The 27,054-nt window shown below is 35.8% G+C and overlaps 1 protein-coding gene across 28 annotated transcripts in view; it reads right to left on the reverse strand.

Moving 5' to 3' along the window:
- FANCC (FA complementation group C) overlaps positions 1-27,054 on the reverse strand; it is a 101,793-nt gene that overhangs the window by 22,327 nt on the left and 52,412 nt on the right. For all 28 annotated transcript variants that reach the window (XM_068928128.1, XM_068928122.1, XM_068928121.1 and 25 more), the window contains 8 exons: positions 20,773-20,892; positions 19,908-19,972; positions 17,150-17,314; positions 13,559-13,715; positions 7,717-7,769; positions 4,768-4,867; positions 951-1,026; positions 6-78 (listed from right to left, as the gene is read on the reverse strand). In XM_068928128.1, coding sequence (XP_068784229.1) covers positions 6-78; positions 951-1,026; positions 4,768-4,867; positions 7,717-7,769; positions 13,559-13,715; positions 17,150-17,314; positions 19,908-19,972; positions 20,773-20,892 — 809 coding nt within the window. The remainder of the gene's footprint in view (positions 1-5; positions 79-950; positions 1,027-4,767; positions 4,868-7,716; positions 7,770-13,558; positions 13,716-17,149; positions 17,315-19,907; positions 19,973-20,772; positions 20,893-27,054) is intronic.

Genomic DNA, 27,054 nt, shown 5'->3' on the forward strand with positions numbered 1-27,054 from the left:
CTTACCTAATGCTTTCACCTTCTAGTAATGCTTTGAGCACTTCTGAAATGTGTTTCAAGTGTTGACAGGAGTGCGTAGCTGGCAATTAGTGGGCAATGGAGAATAAAAATCACAAGAAAAATGATTTTTTTTCAAGTGCAAAGGTTCAGCCAGAACAGAATTAGTACAAAATTAACCGTACTAAACTAGCATTAAAATGTGTACAACATGACTCTGTTTTCACACAGCATTTAAAATTTCATAATTTTCAGCCTATTACTGTATTTTCTTAGAACAACTCAGTGACAATGCCAAGTAAGGAGGTACAGCTAGGTATATTCTTCAAATTAAGCTGATGTACCCTTGTACAAATTCTTCTTCAATATTAACATATAACCAGTAGAAAAACATTCTCAGAGGCTCTTACACCGAGCAGAAATTGTTGCTCATGAAGAACTGTACCACGTTAAGTAGTGGTTTCTTGATCTACATAAATGAAGAACCTAAAAAAAAACAGTTTGCAGTTTAAAAGCCCAGCTGAATTCAAGCTTACAGAGGCAAACAGCAAGGCAACACACTAATTCTTGTAACATACGTATGACAATTTTCATAATGACAATTACTGGTATCGCAAGATAAGAATATTCATATCTTTACAGATCTCAGTAACTTGTCTTAATTCCTAGCATCACTGCTTTTACAGTAAAAATAATGCATTCCTCCCTTGTTATCCAGCTTGGTTTTAGTTTTCTTCAGAGTTGTATCTGTATTTTTCTTACATAATAACTAGGTGTGCCTACAGAAGATACATTAAAAGATTGTTATAAGAATTGCAAAGTTAAAACACCTAATTTAAGGAAATAATAAAATATAAGTTGCAGTCAAAAATCTTTTCTTAGGCCCTTTTAAAGTTACTTAAGACATACAGACAACGCAAGTTAATGCTGTAAAAATTTACTGAAGAAACTTACCAAAAGGACATCTGAGTAAAGCTATTGCAAGAGGCTGGTGATGGTGAGAGAAGTAGGCCTTCAATGGAAACTTATGCTAAAATACAAAATTGTCGTTTTGAAAATTGATGAGAAAGTTCTTAAGAAGAAACCCACAGCTAACAAACTCATCTAACATAGTAACTAACAATACATTCTGAAGTATAAAGACACAAAATTGATTCTAGACTTAAAATTATTTTAAGATTTTGCTAATTATTTTTTGTAAGAAAAGCTTGCTTAGAAAAAATAAGTATTTATGGATTTTTTAATACACGCATTAAAAACGATTAAGAGTACGATGAGAAATAAATCTTACTATTCCCAGTTTTTTTTCCACTATAACCACAAAAATCTTTATTCTTCTTTATTCTGATACGCAGAGGTAAAAAGAAATATTAATTTATTTGCTTTCATTTTATGATGGAAATGGGTTCCTGGACCTTATCCAGCTAAGAACAAGTAACAACCATAACATCTGAGGGTATGATGTAGATAATTGCCCTATGCTCAGAAATGGAAAATTAAAACTCTTAGGATCTTATTCAGTAGGTAGTCATTGATGACAAATTCACCCTCTGTTTAGCTGTGTGTGATTTGTACACTGTGAACATAGATGCTTGTGCAATTGTGAGACTAACAGCAGCACACCTTTAATCTTTTTGTTCTGCAAGCATCTACTACAGCCACGTCTAACGTGTAGTGTGCATGTATAACTGCAATGTGAGCTCTGTTTCAGTCACCGTACTAATGACCTTAGCACTCTTCTGGCTCCTTTCTTTCAGGACAGAAGACTATTCAGCAAACAGACCATCTCTCAAAACACAGACATGGAAAATAGACTATATAAAACGCCCTAAACTTCTGAGTCCAATGAAGACTGCATTTAGTTTAAGAAAAACTCATTTCATTCAGATTTAATGTACATGTCTTATAAACATGGAATGACACATTCTCATTATTTTTCTTTTCTGTAAACAATAGTTATTTGAAATTACGCAGTAATATATACAATATCTTCAAACAGTACATTGTATCACTGGTATTATAAGACTCTAAAAGTCTATTGTCAAGTGGAATTACGTTAATTAAAAATTAATAATCCCTATACTAACATATGCCTGTAGCCAATTAGCTTGCAACAACAATCCCCATGAAAAAGCAGCCCTTAACACAGTTAGTAGCCAAGACAACCCACAGCATGAATTACGTATGACAACAGTTTTGCAAGATAAGTGAAAACTGGTTTTCAGCATACAGTTTAAGCAAAGCAAAAATGTTTGCTTCCTACCATACAAGCACAGTAATTTAGGCAGTTCGTTCCTTACATAAACCATCACAAACTACCAAACACGGTAATAAGAGGTAAAACAAGTTTGGATTGGCTGGATATAACAACTGACATAACAATACCACCTTCGTCACATAACAATAAACAGGAAATAAAAGTGGAACACCAATTAAAAACATTTATCCAGCTATTTAAAACAAATACTTAATTTCTAGGTGAAAACAGCAGGTGATCATGGAACGATCAAGCAAAAACACCTTTGGAGGAAATAACAATTTCTATCAAACAAATACATAAGCTTTAGGTTTATAAATTCAAAACTAACATGACCTAAGTATCCTTAAGTCAGCTCTCACTATCATTACAAACTTGAAAAACCCTGCTTGTACAAAACATAGGGGATCATCCCAACAACAGTCCTAATATGTGCATTCTTACAATTTCTTTTTTGCTGACTACACATACGGTCTTTTTTCTTGAGTAAGTTTAAACTCCATGTTCCTTTTATACCTTTTTCTGTCTACCAAAACACAGAAGAGCAAATCTACTCCTAAGTTGCACAACACCCTTTTTTCAAACTGTCCATTTTTTTCCTACATTTTCTTGCTCTCTCTAAACAGTCTGCAAAGTTATTAGAAAAGACAGTTATTTTTGACATCTGCCACACTGGCATAGGGAATCATTCTCCTCCTACCTTGCAAACCTGTGCAGCCGCCAGACAAGACCTGGCTCTTTGAAAGAATTTTTGGACACATTTGTTTGCTTAGCCTTTTTTCAATTAATTTTGCTATGAATTCCTAAAGTCTCAAATGAGCCAGCCAGATCCCTCTTCATCCTCTGTCATTAAGTAGTTTTACCCTTCTTATGTGAAATGTTAATAGAGTAAATTATGTCCTGTTAAGTGTATCCAGATACCACAAAGATGGGTGCCTTATGTATACATGTAATATTGGTATGACAAAACAAATATGATTGGACTGATTTAATCAAAGTTTAGGAAGTAGTCCATGCCTGCATTCTTATATGCCAAGTCTTAGCTAACATTATGATTCATTCAAAAACTCTGAAACAAAGGATTTTAGATTCCAATATTGAAGATACTACCTTAATTAGAGCCCAATGAATTAAACTGTATATAAACTGAATACAGGAAATCTACCTAACATTTAAAATCAGCTTCAAAAAAAGTGGGCGATACTCCATGTCACAGTGTTAGCAGATGAACGACTTTCACCCTAAAGCAAATTCATTGCCTGCACAACAGGTTTAGCCCTAAGGTGTCTGAAGGGTGTGGGATCTTTCCGTGCATTCTGCACCCAGTCACCCCCACCTCCCTGGGGCTACACAATGTGCTGCTGCCATGCAACCAGGGTGGCATAAAATTTACATGCGCAGCACCTACTCATTACACAAGACAGCTGCAGTTTCATCCTTAATTCATAGTGCTTGAAGCTAGAAGACGGAGTCAATCACAATGCTAATTAGAAGCAAGTACATCACGAGTTCCAAGATGAAGACCCAAACCTTTCTTAACTATCATCTTAACCATCATCTTCCAAAAAGATGCAGAAGTCAAAGGAACTAGAAACTTTTTCAAGTCTAAAAGGGAAAACTATTAAGCAGTAGGATACTTCCCCAAACTTTTGTCATGAGGTTAAAAAGAAAAACAAAAACAAAACAAAAACAAAAAAATCATAACCAAATAAAATGGTAAAAACGTCAAATGACAGTGTGTATTGGGTGCCTTAAAGACGCCTGTAGGCTATAAACAGAACAAGACTTTTTCAAATTCCCGTTTTGAAATTTAAAAATGAGAAACTGATCCTCCTCTTGGTTCAACAAGCATACAACAAAAATAATTCATTTAATTCAGTAAGAGCAGGGCAAAAACTTGTACAGGAGAAGAGTTCCTAAGCTGGGAAACTTCAGGCTTTAGACTGAGGAAAGATCTCTGAAAGGTCACTGTTGAAGGTTACAGACTGAAAGCGGTATATGTATTCCAGGTCTTTGACCTTTTAGACAAAATAACTAAAAAACTGACTATTTTGTATTCTACTTATGAATTTTTGGAAGGGGAGAGAGGGGGGGTTATCACATCCCTTTCATTTATTAACAAGATCCATGCTACTGCAGAAGAAAAACTCATTTAAAAATTTCAACCCTTCTATCCAAGATAGATGATCATGCCGTTGTTGACTGTGCAGGCAGAAACCTGAGCATCCGCATAACAAAATAACTGCCCTTGTGTAAGTCACAGTTTAGATTGGGGAATTATTCCAGGCTAATGTCAGGTAAATTCCTCTTACATATTGGTTTTGCACTGCATTTTTCTCAGATGAAAACGTCCAAACTGACATGCTTTGGCATGCACATAAGGCTGCAGAGGGACACTATTATTTAGCTCATTATGTTCAACCACCATTCTTAACAGCATAATTTTTTTTTCTTACAAATTTCATCTTTCATTAAAAAAAAAAAAAAAGCCATTAAAAATAGATCTCGACTAACCTGCTTGTTATCATTCTGGTGAGCCTCAACAAAGAGCTGTGTAAACACCTGTATTATGGTCATAACTTCTGGAGCTCCATCAGTTTCCAGCAGTGCATTCCTACACATTGAAAAGTTAGATTATGACAGATCAGATCATTAGTGTGCCAATCACACCACTGCTAATTGAAAGAAGGGGGGGGGAAAAAGTACATTCTTTCCATGTTGTAGCCTCAAGCTGAGTCTGAACTCATCAGGCATGAAAACTGACAGAACTACTAACTTCGCAGGCATGTTTTAAAGAAAACATATGTTAAATATACATATATGTATTACGTATATACAATAAACACACAGACATAAAGAATTTCCCCTACCTGTATGGGAAAAAAAGAGTAACATTAAAAAAAATAGACTACCCAGAACCTTAATTTTCAGCATCTGTATAGTCTTACTGGGTCAACAGAACTATTCACAAGCTTACAGTCAGGCATACTTTAGTGCTTTGCTGGCCTGTGTCCCACAGGCCATGTCAAATTAGACGAAAAGCATAATCTCCTGGGAAATGGTACATGGAGCAAAAGAAAACTATTTTGACTAAGACTGTTAAGTATTGCTCTCCTACTGAAGCAAGGGAAATTAGAAAAAGAAGTTGGGCATTTAAAATACTAAACAAAAAGATTGAACCTAATATTTAAACAATACAGCTGGCATTCAGTCTCTGTGACTCCTTAGTGATTGTTAAGCAACAAGTCAGAAGCACAAAAAGAAATGAATATTACCAGAGGTGTACTCTAAATCAGTAACTGCTACAGAAGTAATTAGGGACAAATGCATTTCCAAGTGCTTTCACTGTTGAAATCATAAAAACCCATTCTGGACATTTTATATGTCAGGAAGGTGAAAGCCTTAACTGGCCTTCCATAGGGCATAATGATTTCCTGAGAAAATGCAGCAGGAAAAGACATGGGCAGCAGAGAGTAATTTTCCTTCTCATCTTTGAGAGACATGTAATGTTAAGGGAAAAAGAGTTCAGAGTAAGCTGCCACTGAGATACCACAGTGTTTACTATTAGGGACTTATTTATCCCTTTCCATAACAGTCTGCAAGATGGGAACAAATAACACAATCCTGTAATTCAGAAGTTTCACAAAACTAGAGGAAAATATAATCCCTGACATAATAGGGGATAGAAACATACATATCAACATACATTACATAGAAACTCACAGAGGCTAGAAGTCTGTATATACACACATAACAACAAAATAAGCTTCTACTTGGGAAAAAAAAAAGTTTATATGCCTGAGATAAAACAGTCTAACAAAATCACGCACAAAGAGAATACAAAGGGCAGGAAAAATTATTCCTGAAAGACATATAACGTTGAGATGTATGCTTCTAGCAGAGAATTGCCCCCTAAAACATAACTGAAGTTTTGTGCTGGGTGTAGAAAGTAATAAAGTAAAAGTTCTCTTTCAGCAACAACTCTCTAAAACCTCCCATGGGACTAAATACAGAATGGTGTGTTAATTTCTGGGCAGCACTTGAAAAAAGTTGGAGGTATGTCAGAGAAGTACAGCAAAAATGAACACAAAGCTGCAGAAACAACTGATCTGCAAAAGCAGGCTAACATGTACAGCTTCATTTAATACTAAGAGGACTGGAAACACAGTATTTTTTAAACAAATTAAGGGTTTAACGCCAAGAATATAAAGGATGTACTTAATGCAGTGCATGACTGTACTAAATAGACACAATGAAAAGCAAGCAAGAAAACAGACAGACTCTTATGCTAAACAACAGAAGAATACGCTGAATTTCTGAAATCATTTGCAACATTAAAAAAAAAAAAAGTATTATTAGGAAATACTTATACACTAATTTTGTCTCATTACACCATCACTATAGACAGCCTCCAACCTAAGACATTTGTACAGGTCTGTTTAGAAATCATATCAATCCTCAGGTGCATTTTTCCTCGGGAAAGTGACTGCTGTCGACTTCAACTCTTCAGAATATGCTAACCCTGCTCAGAAAATGGAAACAGTAATGGAAAGGACTGCTATAGCAAGAGCTACAAAAATGGTTCCCTCTCACAACACAGACATCTGCAGTAGACTTTCTTCTGTTAGTACCTGCACAAATGTCAACTGTGCATACACATAGACACCTAAATACCACCAAATACATGCACCCAGAAGCTGTTTTTCCCTTATGAAGCAGAAGCTTTGATGAATGAGGACTGTCAGTTTCTTGTCAGCATTGAGTATTATTTTGTACTAAAACTGTAGTACTGACTAGGGCAGGGGTAGAGCTACTTAAAAAGAGTGGTGAAATCATAAGAAAGTCAATGGAAGAGAAAAAGCGCCTGAAAATTGAGTACAAAGGACTGGCAGCCCCCATGTGGTGAACAATATATATTACTTGACAATTTAAAATGCATTCAAAAACAGATTCTTTACTAACAGGCAGATCAACAGTTTAATGCTATTAAGAGCGTAGCTGATGTCAGTCCTGAAGCTGATGTCAATCCTGAAGGATTTTTAACACAATTTTAGAGAGGCCGCACTCGTCAGTGCAAATGTTTTAACTCAACTCCAAGCTCTTCATGCTGCCACAGGCCAAGTCATTACCAAGCACTTATATTTCCTACATCAGATCATATTTCAGTCACAAATCCCTCCTAAAATACAAAATAAACTCAAAGTTTTATTTTAAAGGCTAAAATACAGTGCAGTCAATTGTATCAATAATTGTTTTAACGTAACTTTCACACAAGTTGCATTTCAAGATTAACATTGGCTATTATTGCCAGTACGTGACACAGAGTCACATGCATGCAGCAAAAGAATAAGATATCCAGAAATTACAATACATCACAGATTATAATACTGCATATTCATAAATAAAAGCTCAGTGTTTAAACTGGTCATTTAAAATGCTTCCCAACACAATTGCAAAACTTACTTGAAAATTTCATCAACAATTCTGAAAACGGCAGGATGGCTTGCTGCTTGTGGCTGTTGGTAAGCAAATGAAAGGAAACTGGTCATTAATTAATAAGAAGCAACTCAAACAACTGTCACTGTGTAATTTATAACCTAACCCATTGATGCTATTATGCTGCAATTACTAAACTGTAGCTCTCATATCAGCTGTTATTAAATACTCAGATTCTCTCAGGATTAGGTTCTTAAAAATAACTGCAACAGTATCAAGAAAGGAGACTCACAGTAATACTGAGCAGGCCAAACAGCTGATAAATACAAACACCTGGGATCCCAAACTGTTCATGACAACAATCACTACAAATACTATGTGGCTGACAGATAAAACAGGTTGTTCCATGCAATTGCTGGAGGCAAGAGATGGTGAGCAACTTTCTTCTCTTCTTTACAGACAGTCCCTTTTGGATGTGCTTTGTGAATCTTAGTAAATCAACAAAATTAAACATCAGAAATTAAGTTTGTAGGTTTATCTCTTCTGTCTTTAATACTACCTCATACATTTTGGACCAAGATATTTGTCCACAGTATTATGTTGCTCTATGAACTTCAGAGTTGCTAATATGACCTAAATATCTCAGTGCATCTTGCAGATCAAACTGTATTTTAACTAGTGAGGCTTTTTATCTTCATGCTGCTAGCACATAAAAGGCTGTTTTAAGAAAGTTGTTAGATTAAACACGCATTAGGAAACATACCACTTTTTTAATCCTATATTTTTCAATTCTAAGGCCTATGTAGGCTTTTACACACCTCCAGAATTAATTAACCACTTATATATTCCCCGTCACATATTCATCTAAGTAAAAAATCAAAAGCAAACTCCATCATGCCTTTTCTTTTCTGAAGTTAGCACCTGCAGATTTGATGAGAACGTAATTCTTCAACAATCTGGAGTAAAACATGTCTAATAAAATGCACTTTAGAGACTTCAGAATGCATGGAAAGAATAGCGCGTTTACATATGGTGCTTATTTTAACAACTCTAAGTGCTTGAAGCACCCTTCTGAAGAAAACTTTTAGGCATCTAGTTCAGGCTAAAAAGTACCAAGTGGAAGAGAACTTTGTTTAATCACATGCAGGCAGAATGAGGACTTTACCTCGTATGATAATCTCAGAAAACAGAGAGATAACCTTTCATATAAATGGAAAAGCTCTGAACAGACCACATCCTTGCTTCTCACAGTTGTCTCTACCCTATTGGAAATATTAGGTGGCACCTCATTTTGATCTTTTACCACATTTTTTCTGCCACAGGACTGCACTGCAGTTCTCCTACTGAACGTAGGCCACCTAGTGTTCAAAAGTATTTACAACCGCTGGTTTAAAAAAGTGTGAAAACCAGCCTGCAACATAGTACAAGGCTGAAGTCTCCAAATGTCCACTGCTTGAGGGAGACAAAAACTGAGGGGATGAGACAAAAAATACTTTTTTTTGGGGGGTAAACAAAAATAGTGTAAAGTGAAAAATATGCTTTTCAGTTCTGTGGGCTCAATGGTTGAATTCAGTCATTTTTTTTCTGTCTTTTCAGATCCTCTATATATCTCTGCAAGCATACTTTTACAATGACAAAAAAATGCACTGTTGCCTAGGACATTTTGAGCATGTTACCTGAAAGGGTCCAGCAGCACATTGCCACAGGTATCAAGATCAAACTGAGGTTCCTTCGAACAAGACCAAAATAAAAATGTGCTTTGAGCAACAACTAAAAAACTTTCCACCTTTTCCTAACAAACAGCTCCTTGTATTTAATCTACACTGCTGAAATTGGTATGAATTTCATCACTGGTATTAAGCAGGAAAAAAATCATTGATTGTCATCTAACTTCACAACTAGATTTTGGTCGATGTGTTGTACTCAATTCATCTGCGAGTCCTGAAAATACTACCGCGGCACAAAAGTTTCCAAGGTAATTTGAAGGTGTGCCTTTTGTGTAGCATGTCCACATTGGAGCAATGGCAATTCTGGCATTTGGGAGGCATTCTCATAAGGATTTCAGGTTGCTGATTTTATCTCCTTTTTTTTTTTTTTTTTTTAAATAAAAGGACACTTTACATGTTAACAATCTTGTCTGCAACCATGTAAAATTTTCCAGAGAAAGCACAGAGAAATCTAACATCCTGTCTACTGGGAACTTGTTCCATTCCTTTTAAAATATGCACATTGCATACACCACAACGCACACTAAGCCAAAAGATCCAGACACAGGAAACTGGAATTGCATGTGTAATATAATGATTACAAATTTTAAGGTGTATGCTTCTTCAAAAAGAAAAATTAGAAACACAGAAACATCTTTAAAAGAAATAAAACGTGAAAAATATATTGTAACATAAAGTATTACACATCCAAGTTCTATAGAATTACAGTACTTTTGTACCTGGTTTATTATCAGAAAGTAGAATCCTCAATAACTCATTAATTTCCATAATAGAAAGCCAGCTCTGAATGAAGAGATAAGAAAAATACATTTGCATCTATATCAAGATGCATGTATTTGGGGTATAGAATACAGTAATAATCATCTACTGCTTTTTATTCTGATCATAGCATGCTTTATAATCACAAGTGAAAATAGACATAAGGAAACAAGTTGTGCCTAAGACCACACAGCAGTAGAGTTGAAGCACTAACACCAGAAAATACCAATTCTCTTGACTTCGAGGCTCTCGTGCAATTATTTGGACACAACACTTCTACACTTAAAAACACCTAGCTTTAAGAAACTACTATACTTCTATATTTAATATGTCTGCATTTCCAAATTTAAAATTATCTGTATTCCAGATTTTTAAATAACTATTACTTAATTAATACATTGCTCTTTCTTCTACCAAGTGTAAGTATGTTTTTATTTTCAAGTAGTTATTTTGAAAGCATGAATATCTTTTCACAGATTTCATCAAGATTATGAGTGAATTAACGTGCGCTGTTCCAAATATTTTAGCATAACGACACGCTTTTGAAGACAGACAACACTGAGGAAATTAATCATGACTTAGCTGGAGTATATTACAACAGCAGCAACAAGAACAAGCTGCTCTTCTTTTTCTCTCTATCCTTCCACCTTCTCCCTCTTTAATGCCCTATTTCATTGGCACAGCAGCCAGTGAAAAACGAGCAAGGACCCAGCTAGACTAGAAACCTGGTGATGAGGCAAAGCAAGAGGGCCACACAAGGGCATGGGAACCAGGGTGTATCTCCAACCTCAGTATCCTACCTGGTAATAGGAAAAAGTCAGCATATCACCTACTAAAACTCTATTCTGACTCTAGTAACGAAGTGAAAATAACAGCAAGAGAGGCCCCACAGCGAGAACTCTGTAGAGCATAATACAGTTTTGATTCCGGGCCGGACTTAGAAAAGCTGGCTGTGTGGAAAAACAAAAAAAGGGCGATCACAGAACAGAGGAGGAGAAGATCACAAATTTTAAGCACTCTCAGCTTATAGCAGAAGACTAGGATTGTCTTACAGTTTGAAGGAAAGAAAACTACTTTGGAAAGATAACTAAAAACAGAACACAACTGACACTAATTTGTTCATATATTAGTTTACATAAGTGCTTGACAAATCTGTTTACATGTATATATCCATGCTGTTCTGGTAAAGCATAAAATACCTAATTTGTGTATTTATTTTTATTTTAGTAATTAACGCACACATAGAAACCTTAGTCCTACTTCAAAAAGACAGACATCCTTCCATACACCAAATTTTTAAGAAGTGAAAGGGCATTTGTGAAGGTCATTTCACTATGAGCAACATATGTAACATTTAGCATTTGTATTTATTACTTCTCAGTAACTACAGAATTTCTGATACTAATTCCAGTTTCCCTCAAAGGGCACCAACATAATTAATAGCATACCATACAAAATACAAGCTAGCGGACCATCACATTGTAATGACTCTTGGAATTCAAATGTAACAATACTGAACATCAAGCTTCTTTCATAACAAAAATAGAGTAGTTTAAAACTATCTGGATACTCTAGACCTCCATCCGTTTTTCCAAATTTGGTTGCTCTATCAAGATATTTTGTTTTGATAAATGACTGATGATGCAATTATGAAACAGCTTACTCAGGTGTCCTTCTTATCATGTAATATAATGAAACCACTAATATATTTCTGCCTATTTGTACTCTTAATGGTTTTCCTGCAAATAGAAAAGTCTAAATCAACTTTTGTCTCATCATTCCACATTATCATAGCCATAAGGCAAACTGATGTCACTTTCTGCAAATGCCATAATCTAACAGTCAGAAAATACATTTCCATGTCCCTAAATAAATATTCAAATATTTTTAGACAGGCTAAATTAATCATACTCTTTGATTCAAAATGCTCACTAATCTTAATATCGTACAAGCATGTCTATAACACAACACAGCTATCATTAGATATCTTAAGCCATAATTTTGGGATCCCATCTCTTCCTCCTTTACTGCCTCTCTGAAGCTTCTCACCCTTCTCACCTCAACCCAGTTGAAACTGCCATTCCTCCTCTCTTTTGTACACTCTCTCTTAATACATCACTCCTATCAACAAGCAATATACACCTGTTAGCTGCTCTCACTCTCAGGCCCTCACTCATACCACTCCTTGTCCACAGGATGTCCTCTCTAAACCAGCATTCAAAGCTGCTACACCGGTCTTTCCTCCCTGCGAATACTTTCCTTTGAAAGCGCAAATTCTCTGCAGCAGAGGCAAATTTGTACAATTTAACTGTACTAGCACAGTAGGGTCCCATCCTTTTTAGGGATCAGGGTATGAAAACAATTCAAATATGAAAATAATAAACAACATTAAATCAATAATTATGCTAAAGATTTTACTTTCTTTTGTATATAAAATCTAGTTTTTTTTCTGAGCTATGCATGGTACCCTGTACCGTATTCAACTCAGATTGTGTTCAGCACAGGAGAATTGTATGAATATGCTATTTTATAGCCTTGTCAACTTATAGCCTTGAACAACTATATCCCAAATGATACCTAAACGCTGCTGACATGAAACACGAGATTTGCAAGCGTTGTAAATGACCCTTGCAATAGAAATCTGCAGATTCAATTAAAAAGGAAAAAATTCTCAATGTACCACTTCTTTTCCTTTTAAAAATACGTACTATGAAAGCAATTTCATAGGGTGAAAATACGATAACCTCTGCCTTTTTTGAGTGAGCTCCGTTTTCTGAAATATAGAGTATAAGTGCATAGCACATGTTCACATTTAAATCTACATTTAATTTTGCAAACTAACAATTTCGGAGAAGATGCTATGTCATTATGTTTTCTAAAAAGAAAGATTTTTGGTGCACTTTGTATCATAGCATTTGAAATCAAACTTTAATTATAGTTTAACAAATGTTTTACATTAAGAATTGTGTTCATGTTTACATGCAAATTTAACTAATCAAACATTCCACAATAAAATAATCTACCAAGCATTTCAATTGTTTAAACTGCTAAACTCCCAAGGGCACAGAGACATAAGTAAAAACAGATTCAAATCGTCCCTCCAAAAGTTTCAAATTTTTAAAGGCGGGGCAGGTACTTGGCATCCCCACCAATTATATTCTCAGTCTCTTCATCCTTCCTTGGTCTATGCATCAAATCTTTCTTTTCTTCTATCAATTCAGTGCAAAAACTAAAAATTTAAACGATACCTGTAAGATTCAAGATTAGCCTTTATATTTAGCACATTATATGCCACACAATAACCCTTCTCCCATCTTTGAGGACTCTTCATCAACCCTTGAGCATGAAAGTACAGAATCAAATACACTACCTCTTGTACATACCAATAATGAATCTTTTATGACACAAGCCACTTCTTCCAGCGAATTCACCTCAATGGAAACCAGCTGGTCTAAAAGATATAAAGTAGCTTTTTCAAGGCTTGGTAAGTGACGAAGCCATAGGCTGAAGACAGCTGATTCTGAGAGGGAGATCTTCTTTCTGGTTTAGGAGGAAGATACCGTTTTCACTAAGAAGTTGGAAGACAAACAAAAGCGCACATGGCAGAAAAAGACAAAGAAATCAGCCTGCAGCAAAAGAGACAAATTCTGGTTTACAGTGCTCTGTTCAATAAGTAGGACTGCAAAGGTTTCTAAACGTGACCGTAGCTTTATCAAATAATAATGCCAAAGAATAACAGGGGATCACCAAGTAGATACAAATGAACTTTACCACATGCCTTTAAAAATCAAAAATTCATCTCTGCCAGAGCACAGCAAGTGGAAACGGAGGGTTCAAGTCTGGAGTTCCTTAACTCTCTAGAGAAACAATCTACCCCATGCTCCCTCTCTTTAAAACCCAAGCTGTTTCCTGTACACCTGTCTACTAGAAAGTGTCACCCTCTGACAGGCAAGCAGAAAGGTCCTACATAATTTTATTGCTGGCTATAATTCAAAGCATTACCTAGTCTTTGCAAAGAAATAAGAAAACAAATAAAGTAGATCAACTCTTGAGCCCACCAACACTGACTGAAGCCTTTTGAAAGAGAAATGTTTAAGAAGATTTTCACCTGAAGCTTTCAGCTATAACTCAGCTGAAATATAGTATTATATCATTAGAAAATAAAGGGCATAGCATACAGTGGGACAACATCATAATACACGTGGACCAGGAACAAATCAAAAACGCATCACAGTAACCCCCGAAGAAGAGATACCAGATCACAAAACATCTTGGAATATTTTTGCAGCTATTATGCTCGTTTCAGATTAAAAGGTTAAAAGCAAAAAATATACAAATAACTAGAAATATATACCTTGTTCTCAAATGAAGTGAAGATAAAAACCCTAAAACTAGACAGGGAGAGTAACATGCAGGGCTACTGATAAGAGAAAAACATCAACAGAAAGATTTAATAGCTTTTTATGTTCTATTTTTCAATGTATGTATTTTCATCTTTGTCTAAATATCAGCCTTCAGAATTCTGACTGGCATTGAAAAGCCATATATTCTCCAATTCTTGCATACCTTCAGTTAAAACTGTGTGTCCATAGGCAAGAAGAAATATCAAAAACATATTTAGAACTCGAAAATTGTAAAGATCTGCCTAGTCTCAAAATGCTATGCAACTAATATATACCATTATTTTTAAAAATGCATATAAGACTAAATTAAGAATGATATGAGCCTTTTAATTTTCCCGGAAGTCCCTGTTTGTTTGATTTTTTTTATGACAACATAATAGATACTATAACAGAAATAGAAATCTAAGAAGCTCAGACAGAGATGTTTCAAAAGTTAGACTTAAAAATCTCATAGGAAATAAACTGCAATCCTTATCTTTCTGCCACTGTACTTGTAAACAGTCCCAGTGGGATACCTCCAAGTTCTGTGAAGCACTGCAAGTTACAATCTTCTTCTTAGCACTTAATGACACTAATTCATGGAGCAGGCTGCACTAGAATAGAAGGAAGCATGCTCAGAACATAATGACAGCATTAGGGAACATGCTGTTCAGCTATTCACACAGAGGGGAAAAAAATTACATTCACGTCCCTCTTAAGATTACAAGAGCTTCAGTGAAAGGCCAAGAGTATATCATGTAAAACATGTGCAAGTCCACATCTGTCCTCAGAGAAACCAAAAACTTTTGTCAGAAACCCTTCATGAGTCTTTAGGCAAGAGCAGTATGAACCGAATTCTTTTTGCTCACTGTGGTGAACAAATGGCTCGAAGAGCAGTTTATTTCAGTCAGAAGAACCCTTTATGACCCTGTAAAGTGTTCAGACTCCCATTAAAAAGTGGCAAAAGTATGTCATGATTGACTGCTAGCTCACTGACATGAGAATAGACCATTTATGCTGAGTTGTGTACCTGACCTGAGAAAGTTTTCTAAATTTTATTATTGCTTGTGGAACATGTTCAGCAGAAGCCATAGAAGATATACATGTGAAAGTCTGTTCATTGTTTTTTTGCGACACATCCTTCACTAAAGATCTTCAGATTCTTTTTTCACTCATTTTTCTCAGCTTTGAAGAAATGTCTAGAAGCATTTGTACCTAACACGCTAACAGTTCCTCTTCCCCACTAGCTACGATCTTTTTGCTGAAATGTTCAAGGAAACAGTGATGCATATAAGGATCTTTATCTGAACATCTCAGAGATAATGCTGCTGGGTGCAGGGGAAGCAGTTAAAATTTTGATTAGAAAGGAAAGAAATGAATAACTAGGGTGAAGGTCCCAAAGGACCCCTTCTAGTATCAAAAGAACTATTTAATAACACATAAAACTGCAATTTGGTAAAAAATCTTTTGCAATTTTTATTTGCTTTTTTTTTTTTTTTTAAAGCTTTGGGTTATACTTCTCTAGCATTAGATGATCTTTTATTTGTCCCATTCGGAAATCACTGCGTTCTCTGAAAATAAGGAGGTTGTACTTGATGTCCTAAAGAAAGCCTGAGTAGGGAGTAACGGGTAAAACTGATATTCTTGTGTTCACACCTCACACTTAGAGGTATTAAATAAAGCTACTTCAAGTCTGGCAGCTTCAGACAGGGGCATTTTCACATGCCTGTCATTCAAGTCCGTGATGCCACAGACCTCTACACTCAAGGCCAAATCGTCATATGCCAAGATGAAATGGATTTTACTAATTGACCAAAGATGACAGCAAGTATCCACTGACATGGGTATGTGAGAACTTAAGTCTCAGTAAGAAATTCAGGGCCACCCTTTTTGGCTGCAATTCTACTAGGTCAACTCTCAATCAAAAACGTAGGCTGCACCATCTCCCCTTCCCTAGCAAAGCCAGTCTTCCTGATGTTCAGCTTCACTCAAATGGCCTTTATCCATAGGCTGATTTTATTAAAAACAGTTGTTTTAGTATCAGAGAAACAAAAAAACCCGTATTTCACAAATTGCTTCTATTAGCCTCATTAAAAACAATCTGCCGTAAAATAGGAGAATTGAAAATGTTAAGAACCAGTTTCTCAGGAAAAATAAGAGAACATGGAACCACTCAAATGCAAGAATCCATTTTCTGAAAAGAAAAACAAAAGTTTTAAAGATGGCACTTAAAATCTCATGGTAGGAATGTTCATCCACTTCTATGAAAGGTAAATAATAATTCCATGAAAAGTGATCACAGCTTCTACATTACCTCCTAAAAATTCAGTGCCTCCATTTTAGAGAAAAGGTGGGAAGAGGTTCCAATCAGTATCTAAACCTGTTATGCCATAATTTGTACATCAGCAAGTGAAAATCCTGGTTTGTCTTACAACTTGAGGTCTGCTATTCAAGTGCAAAGGAAATATTTTATTATAATACAGAAGATGCTTAGTGTATTCAGCATACAAGTCCAGGGAAAAAAGATACTTCAATTGATTTAATATTCTTTTTCATGAAGAGTAGAAAAATCATAAAGTCTATGCTACTTACTTTAGAAAGGCCTCATTCACTGCCTCTAGAAACTCTGAACTGAGAATTTCCTGTGAAGCGCCTCCATGGTAAAGAAGGAGAGTTTCCAGCAGTGGAGTTAAATCAGGCAAAGTAATCAGAGGGAGACAGAAAAGGGACACCTCACTCACACGACTGGCTGGAACTCTGACGGGAAAAAAAAACAGATACAGTTCCTATTTTAGAAAAGTCAAAACTTCAATGTCTAAAGCTATAAAGCAAAAGATTAAATTAATTACAGAAGGTTAAGTGCAAGAGATACGTATCTAACTGTATAAAGACTATTTATTGGAATTAACACTGTGTTATTATTACATATTGTTTGAAGAATCTTGAAAAGAAGTCAGATAAAACTCTGCTATCTTAGTGCTCAGGGCAACTGCATGCGGTGCATCAACCCAATTCTGAAATGGAGCTAGGTGTTCATTCATTAATTACACCCTTTCTAATGGTGAATGCTTTGCTCTTCCCAAGAAAGAGCGAGGGGTAAGGAAGACTACAGTTTCACAGCTCCCATGTAGGTTTACTGGATTCTCAGAAGAGACAATCTAGCTGGTTTTAAGGCTTCCTGTGGTTTTAATTTGACCTCTCTCTCTCCTTTTAACAGAAATTGCTTCTGCGGACAAAACAGCAGAAATCCGGCTGTCTTCAAGCTTTTAGGCAAAAATGATTTGTCTTAGAGATCTACAGTTGAAGGACTATATAACACATTTGAATCTTAACATATGGAACACTCACTCAACCACCTTGCTAAAACTGCATATTAGGAAATGATCCAAGATGGTGAATTAGCTTGCCATAAGACAAAGAAGGAAAAAATCATGTATGAACATATTCTTAAAATCCTCTACTCAGCCCCGCTGAGGCCTCACCTGGAGTCCTGTGTCCAATCCTGGACTCCCCAGGACAAGAGGGACATGGCACTACTGGAGAGACTACAAAGCGGAGGACTACAAAGAGGATGAGGGGACTGGAGCATCTCTAACATGAGGAAAGGCTCAAGAGAGCTGGGACTGTTCAGCCTGGAGAAGAGAAGACTGAGGGTGGATCTTTATCAACGTGCATAAGTATCTGAAGGGAAGGTGTAAAGAGGATGGGGCCAGACTCTTCTCCGTGGTGCCCAGCGACAGGACAAGAGGCAACGGGCACAAACTGAAACACGGGAAGTTCTGTCTGAAAAACAGGAAATGAGGAAAAACTTCTTGACTGTGAGGGTGACAGAGCACTGGAACAGGTTGCCCAGAGAGGTGGTGCAGTCTCCTTCGTTGGAGGTGTTCAACAGCCGTTTGCACCGAGTCCTGGGCAATGTGCTCTAGAGGACCCTGCTGGAGCAGGGGGGTTGGCCTGGATGATCTCCAGAGGTCCCTGCCAACCTCAACAATTCCGTGATTCTGTTACATGCAGAGGAGAGTCATACAGGCATTTCAAAGAACAGGCACACTTTGGGCACACAGTTCATATAAAAATACCTATCTTTATGGGGGCAGTAACTGAAATATACTTAATTTACTTGCAATCAAGTGGATTCTACTGAAGCATGCTAAATATAATACTTTTTAAAGCATTATAAAAAGATTATAATATGTGTTTCAAGAAGTGGATATTCAGTAGAAAGGCTCAATCATGTCCAAAATAGCGAGGAGAGCAGCATTAGGTGCTTTTTTTCTTCGTCACAGATTTTGGCAACTGTAGTTCATACAACTCACTTACTCAGTCCTATCCTCTAATTCACTGTATTTAAGTAGTGTGGATGAAGCATGTGATTACTCTCACTGGCTATACCTAGACATGTAGAAACACACTGCATCATGTGGTAAGGGGATTATTAGCATCTCCTGATAATCCAGATTGGCAGTCTGGCCACAGCACATCACAGCTTCTTCCCAGCCCACTTTCCCAGGCCTTCTTCCTTAGAAAACTAGGGCAAGGCAGCAGTTAAAGGGGAGAGGATAGTATATGCTTGGGTCTCTTCCTACACAAAACACTTAATGTTGCACAGTTTAGACAAAGCTACACAGTCTTATAAACTTGTAACTTGCAAAATGGAGGACTACACAGTGTCAATAATGGGGCAGCAAATTCAATCTGTGGCTAACTGTGCAATAGTGGTGAAAACTACCCTTTCGATAGCAAGTAAGTAATAAAATCTACTTCATAATTAAAGTCTGCAATGCTCATATACCTCAATCATCAAAAGGAAAACAGCCAAGCTGCTGAGCAAGATATTTAAAATACTTGTATGTGAAACACGCAGTACTGCCACAATACTATTTGTTACCAGACCAAGGAACTAAGGGTAAGCAAAATAGGAGAGACGACTATTTAAATAAGCGCAATCAAATGTTATTAATAATAACAACTGCAAAGTAACTACCATTCAGCCATACTAAACTACCACTCACACACACAAACGAAAACTTTTTGTTTGGAAAAAAAGCTTTTTTTTTTTTTTTTTAAAAAAAACATTTTTCATTATGGTAACTGCTAGTTAACTACAGTGACTTTGGCTATAAGGAGGCATTACAGCAGCCAATGTTGTGACTATCACGTAAGTACAAAGACTTTTGTGAAGTGCAACTTAACGAGCTTGTCCACATATGAAATTTTCTAAAACACCTGACCACCCAACATTTTTAATTGATGCCTCAATACTTACATGTCCATGGCTGTAAAAAGGTCCTCACTGAACTATAATGATCCAAACCAAAACATACCAAAATGATGTTTAGATAACACCTACCTCCCTTGAATGTTAAGTCCATTAAACTCATTTCCTCTAAGTTCTGCTACTAACGATAAGACCATCTGTTTAATAAAGTAAATGACATTAAAATACACACACTGCAAATAAGCAAACAATAGTTGCATTATGCTCTATGAGAGTGACATCTTTGGAAATCAGTAACGTTCCCTGTCTACTCAGTTTTATTTTTTAATTTTTAAACTATTGGTACCAAATCAAAGTTTTCTAGACCACTGAATGGCTAAATTACACCACAGAACTTTTTGTGAACACCAGTGATATATCTTCTCCATTTGACAACTGGTAAGCGACTTATTTCAGCTCTGTTTCCCCAAGAGTTGAGGCAAACCTTTAAGAAGAGTGTTACTGATAATTTTTCTATGCTTTATCTAATGTAATCATTAGATAAAGCATCATTTTATATTATGAAATACTATTTCATAATGATTTTTATATAGTAAAAGACAATTTTCCTAAGACTCAGGGCTCGTCTAGCATTTTAAAAGTAGCATTTACAGTCAAAAATAAGATTCCAAAAGTTACATTCTAACACACAAAATAATATATATTAATTTTAACTTCGCCATGGGAAAAAATGATAGGCTAGACATTTTTTTGTTATAACAACAGCAACAGGTATTTTTACCAATATGTATTACAGTATAATCTAACCAAAAAAATTCTTTTTTTCTGCAGAGATCTCCCATTTCATTTTCTCCCTTAAAAGGCTGTAAAAGTAATTCAAGTAAGAAAAGATAAACAAAGTTCAGTTCCTGTTCCTTATAACAATGACAGCTCCATGGATCTGCTTATAGACTGATGATTTATTATTAACAAAATCTCAATTGCACAAAATACTTACATTTTTAACCAAGTGAGAATAATAATCTGCTGACGTGCAGCCAAGAGCTGAAATGAATGTATTGGTCCCAGCTTCATTACTTTCCCATTTAGAAGAGGAAAGGAGATGGCAGAGCAAACTCTAGAAAAAAAATCAACATACCGGAAATAAAAAAAGAGTTTGAGGCTACAACACACTTTTTAAAAAGAAACAACTGTTCCTGAGCTCTACCTGGGTAAGATCTTTTGATGGGTTGTGGTCATATTACACTATCTGATCGATATACAAGAGCACACACCTTCTTTCAGCCATAAGGAAAATGCCTCTGCTGCTTACCATCAATATGGCACGTAGGCCATATAATTTCAGAACTTCCATAGGAGCAGAGGACACAGTGCCAAAACCAGAGACCCTTAGGTAGATTTCAGTTCTCTGGGATCCATTTAAGTCCGACAGTCTAGAGTATAGGGGAATAAGCATTGCTACACCGCAGAAGAATCCACGTAACAATACCCTAATTAGGAACAGTAAGTGAGAAGTTAATATTTACTTTTCACTTCACTTCTTCAAGATGCCCCAGCATTTTAGCTGTTGCTCAGAATCTGGCCTCAAAATTTAATTCCCTTCATCAGGAGATAATGACAACTTTTTACTTTGACACTTACTTCTGTAACAATTTCATTACTGAATGCTTTAAGACATTATTTTGAAAAAGCTTTGCAATATATCATCTAAAAAAATCAAAACAATACTTTGATAGCAGACATACTGTAAAATTAAAGTGAAATTAACATATGTGAGGCGCTGATTCTGCAGAAGTGTACAGAGAAAGATCCTGAACGCTTGTTTCATGCCTTCCCAATATTCCTGTACTATATTACCAGCTGTGGTGTCATTTGGACATATCTTAATACTCCAGGTCTTCTGATACAAACAAGTTTATGAAAACTATTGTGGGAAGTTTAGAGCATTTAGGTTTTTGCATCTTACTACCATAACTGATCTGAGGTAGTTATATGTTGCTTATCAACTGATCCAGTCTTAATTTAATCTAGGCAATTGCCCATCCTCAACTGCTCTGTGCTGATATAACACATAATAACAGCTATGTTCCATTTTCAGAGGTTCTTTTAAGGTCTTATATATCATTGATATTTAACTTATAAATTAGATTACACCCTATATGGCAATAAATATGAAACCCTTTGTGATATTGAAAAAGACCTTCATTAAAAGTTCGTTTTTGGAAAGAAAGTTCAGATGAAAGTTCCTTGACCTCTATGGTCTTAGGAGGTCTTACTTTATGCACATTTTTTTAAAAGGGGAATCTGATCAAATATTCTAAGTCAAAAAAAAATCAGCTAAGTCATTTTCTGCTTTCAGAAATCCAAATCAAACATTTATATACGCTTTTTTGGACTCTAATCAACTGCCTCAGAAGTCCTGGAATTAAATCTATTCCATGTTTGACGTATTAATGTAAGAGAGAAGACACAATCCATGGAAGCACAACAAAGGGCTAACAAAAATTCCTACTGTCAAAAGAAATAACAAAAGTTTGGGACACTTTATTTCTTGCACTTGTGTTTTGGATTATTTTACTATGTTGCAGACCTAAGTTAAACACCTAAATAGGTCTTCTTTCACACTAAAGCTTGAAAGCTTTTTTTCTTTTTTTCCTAATAGCCCTGAACAGAAGAAATTGCTGTTGGACTGCCATCTGGTGACTTTGCTAAACCTAAGGGGAAAGGAAAATACCATGGCAAAAGAGTTTCAAAATAAGTAATTTACATGCAGCCTTTGTATTCTTAAGAAATTTAAAAGGGGGATTTTCAAAATGGGCAAACTTCCAAATATAGTTGAAAGAGAAGCCTAAAATCTATGAGCATTTACAGTATCCAAATACCCTTCAGTTAGCTGATTACTATGAAACCATATATAATTTTATTTTTCTTTGTAACTACTATTAATGTTAGAATTTGTCTTCAGAACACTATGAAGAATTCACACAAGCAGTTCCTACAAAATAGGAAGGTCTAGCAAGTAGAATGAGATGAAGGATTAGATTGCTAGATGAAAACAAAATAAAGGAGGAGCTAGTAACAGCAAAGCTGGGACACTCCTTTTGCTACAGATGAGAGGGTTTGAAAACCACAAATGTTGTTAGACTGCTCTCAGTGGAAGAGTTGCAAAAAGTTTCCACAGCTGGGAACAACAAACATACAAAGCTCTGAAAAGGATTAGACCGGTAGACATGGCAGCTAATGACAGCCAAGTGAGGGATGAATCTATAAACCATTATATTTAACTTTAACACTACAAAATATATTCCTAAGTCATCCTTTATGTTATCAGAATTTTCCGAAGGTCGAAACTAACCAAATACTCTTTATATGAAGATTAATTTCAAAATTATTTTCCCCTGTCCTAAGTAACAGTTATGGCTAACCTTTCAATACAAGAAAAGACAAGACAAAATTACTGCATGCCATTAGAGTTTGGATATGGCCTCCAGCATTAACCTCTCTCTCTTTTTTTTTTGCATCATTATATTTTTCTCAGCACTTTACTGTATCCCTGCTGGGATTTTGCACATCATTTCAGCCATGTTTTCCAAACACCGAGAAGCTCTGAACAGCCAGAGGCAGGCAGGGAAATAAGGGTAAGGAGATATCGTACTCAAGATGAAAGGAAGCCCAAAAAGGTACGCATTAGGAGGTGAAAGACATCAAGAATTCAGGTCTCTATTCTTACATATTTAATTTTAAAGACCCTTTTGCCAGTGCAAAGCCTGAAACAAACCGACATGCAACAAAGATAAGAAATTGCGTAACACCAGTTTAAAGCATTTGTCCCTTCAGACTAGATTTAAATGCTTACTTTCGTCCCAGCCATGTCCAGAAAGTCTTCCCTTTGTCACCAAAATGTAGTTCATTTAGTGCATGTAGTTATAGCACATTGTATATATTTTTATATATTATAACATATAAAATATATATATGCCATAGAGACAACACATCGTGTATATATATTTTTAATATATAGCACATTATTCAGTTCTAGTTATAGGTGATAATTCTATTTCTAAAATATATCGTATTAGCAGATAGCTGTCTGAAAGAAAGCAAACCTATTAACAATCCACTTCTACATTCTACTCCACCTAAAGCCAGAGATGGGTTTTTTTCAGATGATTTTTCCAGCAACTTAGAACAGCTCCAGAAGGCAAATACAGTAGCTGAGACGCAGTTTTCCAGTGAGAACACGGAAAGTGAAAACAAGCAAACTGTTCCAAGAGATGATCTCTAAAGAGAAAAAATAGCTGAGAACAAAAAGATCATCAGATAATTATTTTCTTACGCTATTTGTCTATCTTTCTCCATGCTATATAACACTAGCTACACTATCAAAAGTATAATGCAAACCAGGCATAGCTATTTTTAACCAAATAGCAGTGAAAATTCTCTCCTTTATATCAAGCCTTAAAATTCACTGACAACTGTTTAAATTCCACTAACACTCAGGTTCAAAAAGGAGAGTATCAATAAATATTTCATGTAGCAGTATAGAATTTCGTTAGAATCAGACAGTTCTGAGAATGAAAGTAAAGCAATGGTTTCATATTTGTGAAATTCTCTTTTGCTTTTGAAATTAACTTTCAGAAAATACTATGGAAAACTCTAGAAAGCTTTAAGAGACTTTCTCACAATGGTTCTTAACTATAGGAACATTCAAAACAAATAATAGGTTCAATTATTGCAGTAACAAGTCCACACATATCATGTTGGAAAAGAAGAAAACACAGCAGGTGTTTTATATAGCACTGAATAGCCACAGTTCGGATTCCTGAGGTCACAGAGATGAGTAATTTTAGAACAGTGACTTCTAGGGAACCCTTTCAAGCCTGACAGCAAGAATTCAAGAACACGATGGGCAAGGTGTCCATTTTAAACATCTTCCTACACTGTCGATCTCAGCCACAAATCCTAGCCTATTTCAATAAAGTAGAAAACGTGAGCATAATCAGCAGCTATTTATTGCAGTTAGCGAATTAATGCCCACTTTCTAAGCCACTTATGCCATATTCTACAAGTCAGAAAAATGAATGAGTATGAAGAAGTACTGTGTTCAGAAAGAAAAAACATGTCATGATTCTGGAAAATTAACAGCAGTCAGGCATGATATGATATCAGAAGTTATTTCTTCCTATTCCAGCTTCTCAGCGTTGATGCAGTAGGAAACAGAAATGAAAGCATCTTGCATCTCAGTTCTAGCTGCAAGAGAATTAATCTAAGACCATGGGGATGATGGATGTAAGTTCTGTGACATAATCCTGGGAAGCCTGCTAGTGAATTAATAAAATTTATAGAAATGTTTGAAAATGACCAACTTGCTAGAACAACTTTGCCTTTCATGTTATTTTACTGATGTAGTTTGTATCAAGTAATATTCTAACTAACCTGATGTAACATTCACTGCTGCACTGGGATTTCTAACAATCTTTGAAAAGACAGATAATCCTAGGAGGATTCGCTTGAAGACATGAAGTTATCACTTTTACCTGTGTAACACAATGCTTGGTATCGTTCACATTTTGTATTGGAGGCAGACCGCTTACCTAACGTTACTGCTGTAGACTGTGGTTCGGCGATAATGCTGCCCCTTATTAATTCACTCAAGGAAAGTGAACGGAAGGAGGATGGACCCTGAAATGGAAGACTCCTCTCCAAGAATGTAAATGGAGAAAACAAGTCACTATGTTTCTTGGTTACCGTGCACCCTTACCTGAACTGAACTAAGCAACTGAAAAACACTTCCTACCTACCCCTTTCCAATTAAGATAATCCAACTCTTTTGTTATTCCTTCAGTAATGAAGGCTGAGTATCAGTGTGCTATAAGGGATTTGCTGAGTTACTCTACAAAGTTTATTTTTCAGAGACAAATTGTCCCTTGAAACGCAGACCTCAGTAAAAGCCCTTTCCAGAGCACAATTTGCACCTTCATTGAGATATGCAGAGCAACACTGGGCAAGTATCAAGTTGTGTTCACAATCCCAGCAAGGAAGAGAAGGTATTTTGGTCTTTTGATACTGCCTTTACTAAAAAGATCTACCTAACAGATCTAAATATTTTTTCCCATCTTTCTTAATAGTTAATATCCTCCTTCTTACACCCATGGGGGGCGGGGGAGTGACTTAGAGGTACAATTACTCTGAAATTAATCAACACAGAAATAGTGCTTGGTTTTTATTATAGGACCACATAGTAAGTTTTACACTAGAAACTGTACTTATGTAGAAACCATCCCGGAATTTATGACTCAGTTTCAAAGACATTCCAGAGGAATCAAATAAACCAATTTGTTTCCAGAAACTTCTCAACACACTTTCTCTAAAAAATTTATGATTCCAAATGTCTTTAAAAGTAGATGTTAAATTTAACAGAGATCATATATTTTGAAGAGTAGAAGAGAAACATGTTTTAATGGGGATGAGCTTATCAAATCTGACACCAATTAGGACTTCCTAGTGACACTATTTTGCTCTTACTGCCAAGCTGGCTGAGTCTGTAAAAGTGACAGGTAGAGATGTATGAAGCAGAAGGATCTATCATTAATCCTAAAGGATATTTCTCTCTAATATACTCTCCTTCAAAAATAATGGCGCTAAATTGGAGAGGAGATCATTAATGATACTCCACTGAAAATTATGATCCCTGTGAAATTGTTGGAATTTATACAAAACGGATACCCAAGCATAAACTCCTGATATTTGGTCAAATAATGGGTTTATTTCTGGCCTTTTCATCTGCTAGACAGGAACCAAACCTTCTCAATTGTGTTAAGAAAAAGAGGAAATAGGAAAAAATAAATCTTATTCAGAGGAAACATTAGAAGTGCTATTTCCTCTTTGAATTTTATCGGATTTTGGAACGAAGATATTTTGGATGGCAACAAGTTTCAAAAGGCTGCATGTCAATTTTGTTCTTAAGTGCTCCCTGTACAGTCAAATGGCCCATTGCTTTCAACACAGTCTACAAGACAGAAGATTACATTTTACTTCCAGCCTTGCTTTAAAAATATTTTGAAGTTACGTTAGCAATTACAACACTAGTGATGAATTACATTAATATCATTTCCAATTTTGCTAAAAAAGGTAAAAAACTATAAAATATGTACTTTTTTTCTTTAAATAGGTAGCATTCTAAATTCCTAATTTACTTACTAAATCATTTTCCCAGGGTCCTCAGAAGACAAGGCAAAAGCATTTCTTTGATCTTTTTAAATATAAATTAATTCATAGG

This window comes from Struthio camelus, chromosome Z, assembly GCF_040807025.1.
Source record: "Struthio camelus isolate bStrCam1 chromosome Z, bStrCam1.hap1, whole genome shotgun sequence".
Taxonomy (NCBI): domain Eukaryota; kingdom Metazoa; phylum Chordata; class Aves; order Struthioniformes; family Struthionidae; genus Struthio; species Struthio camelus.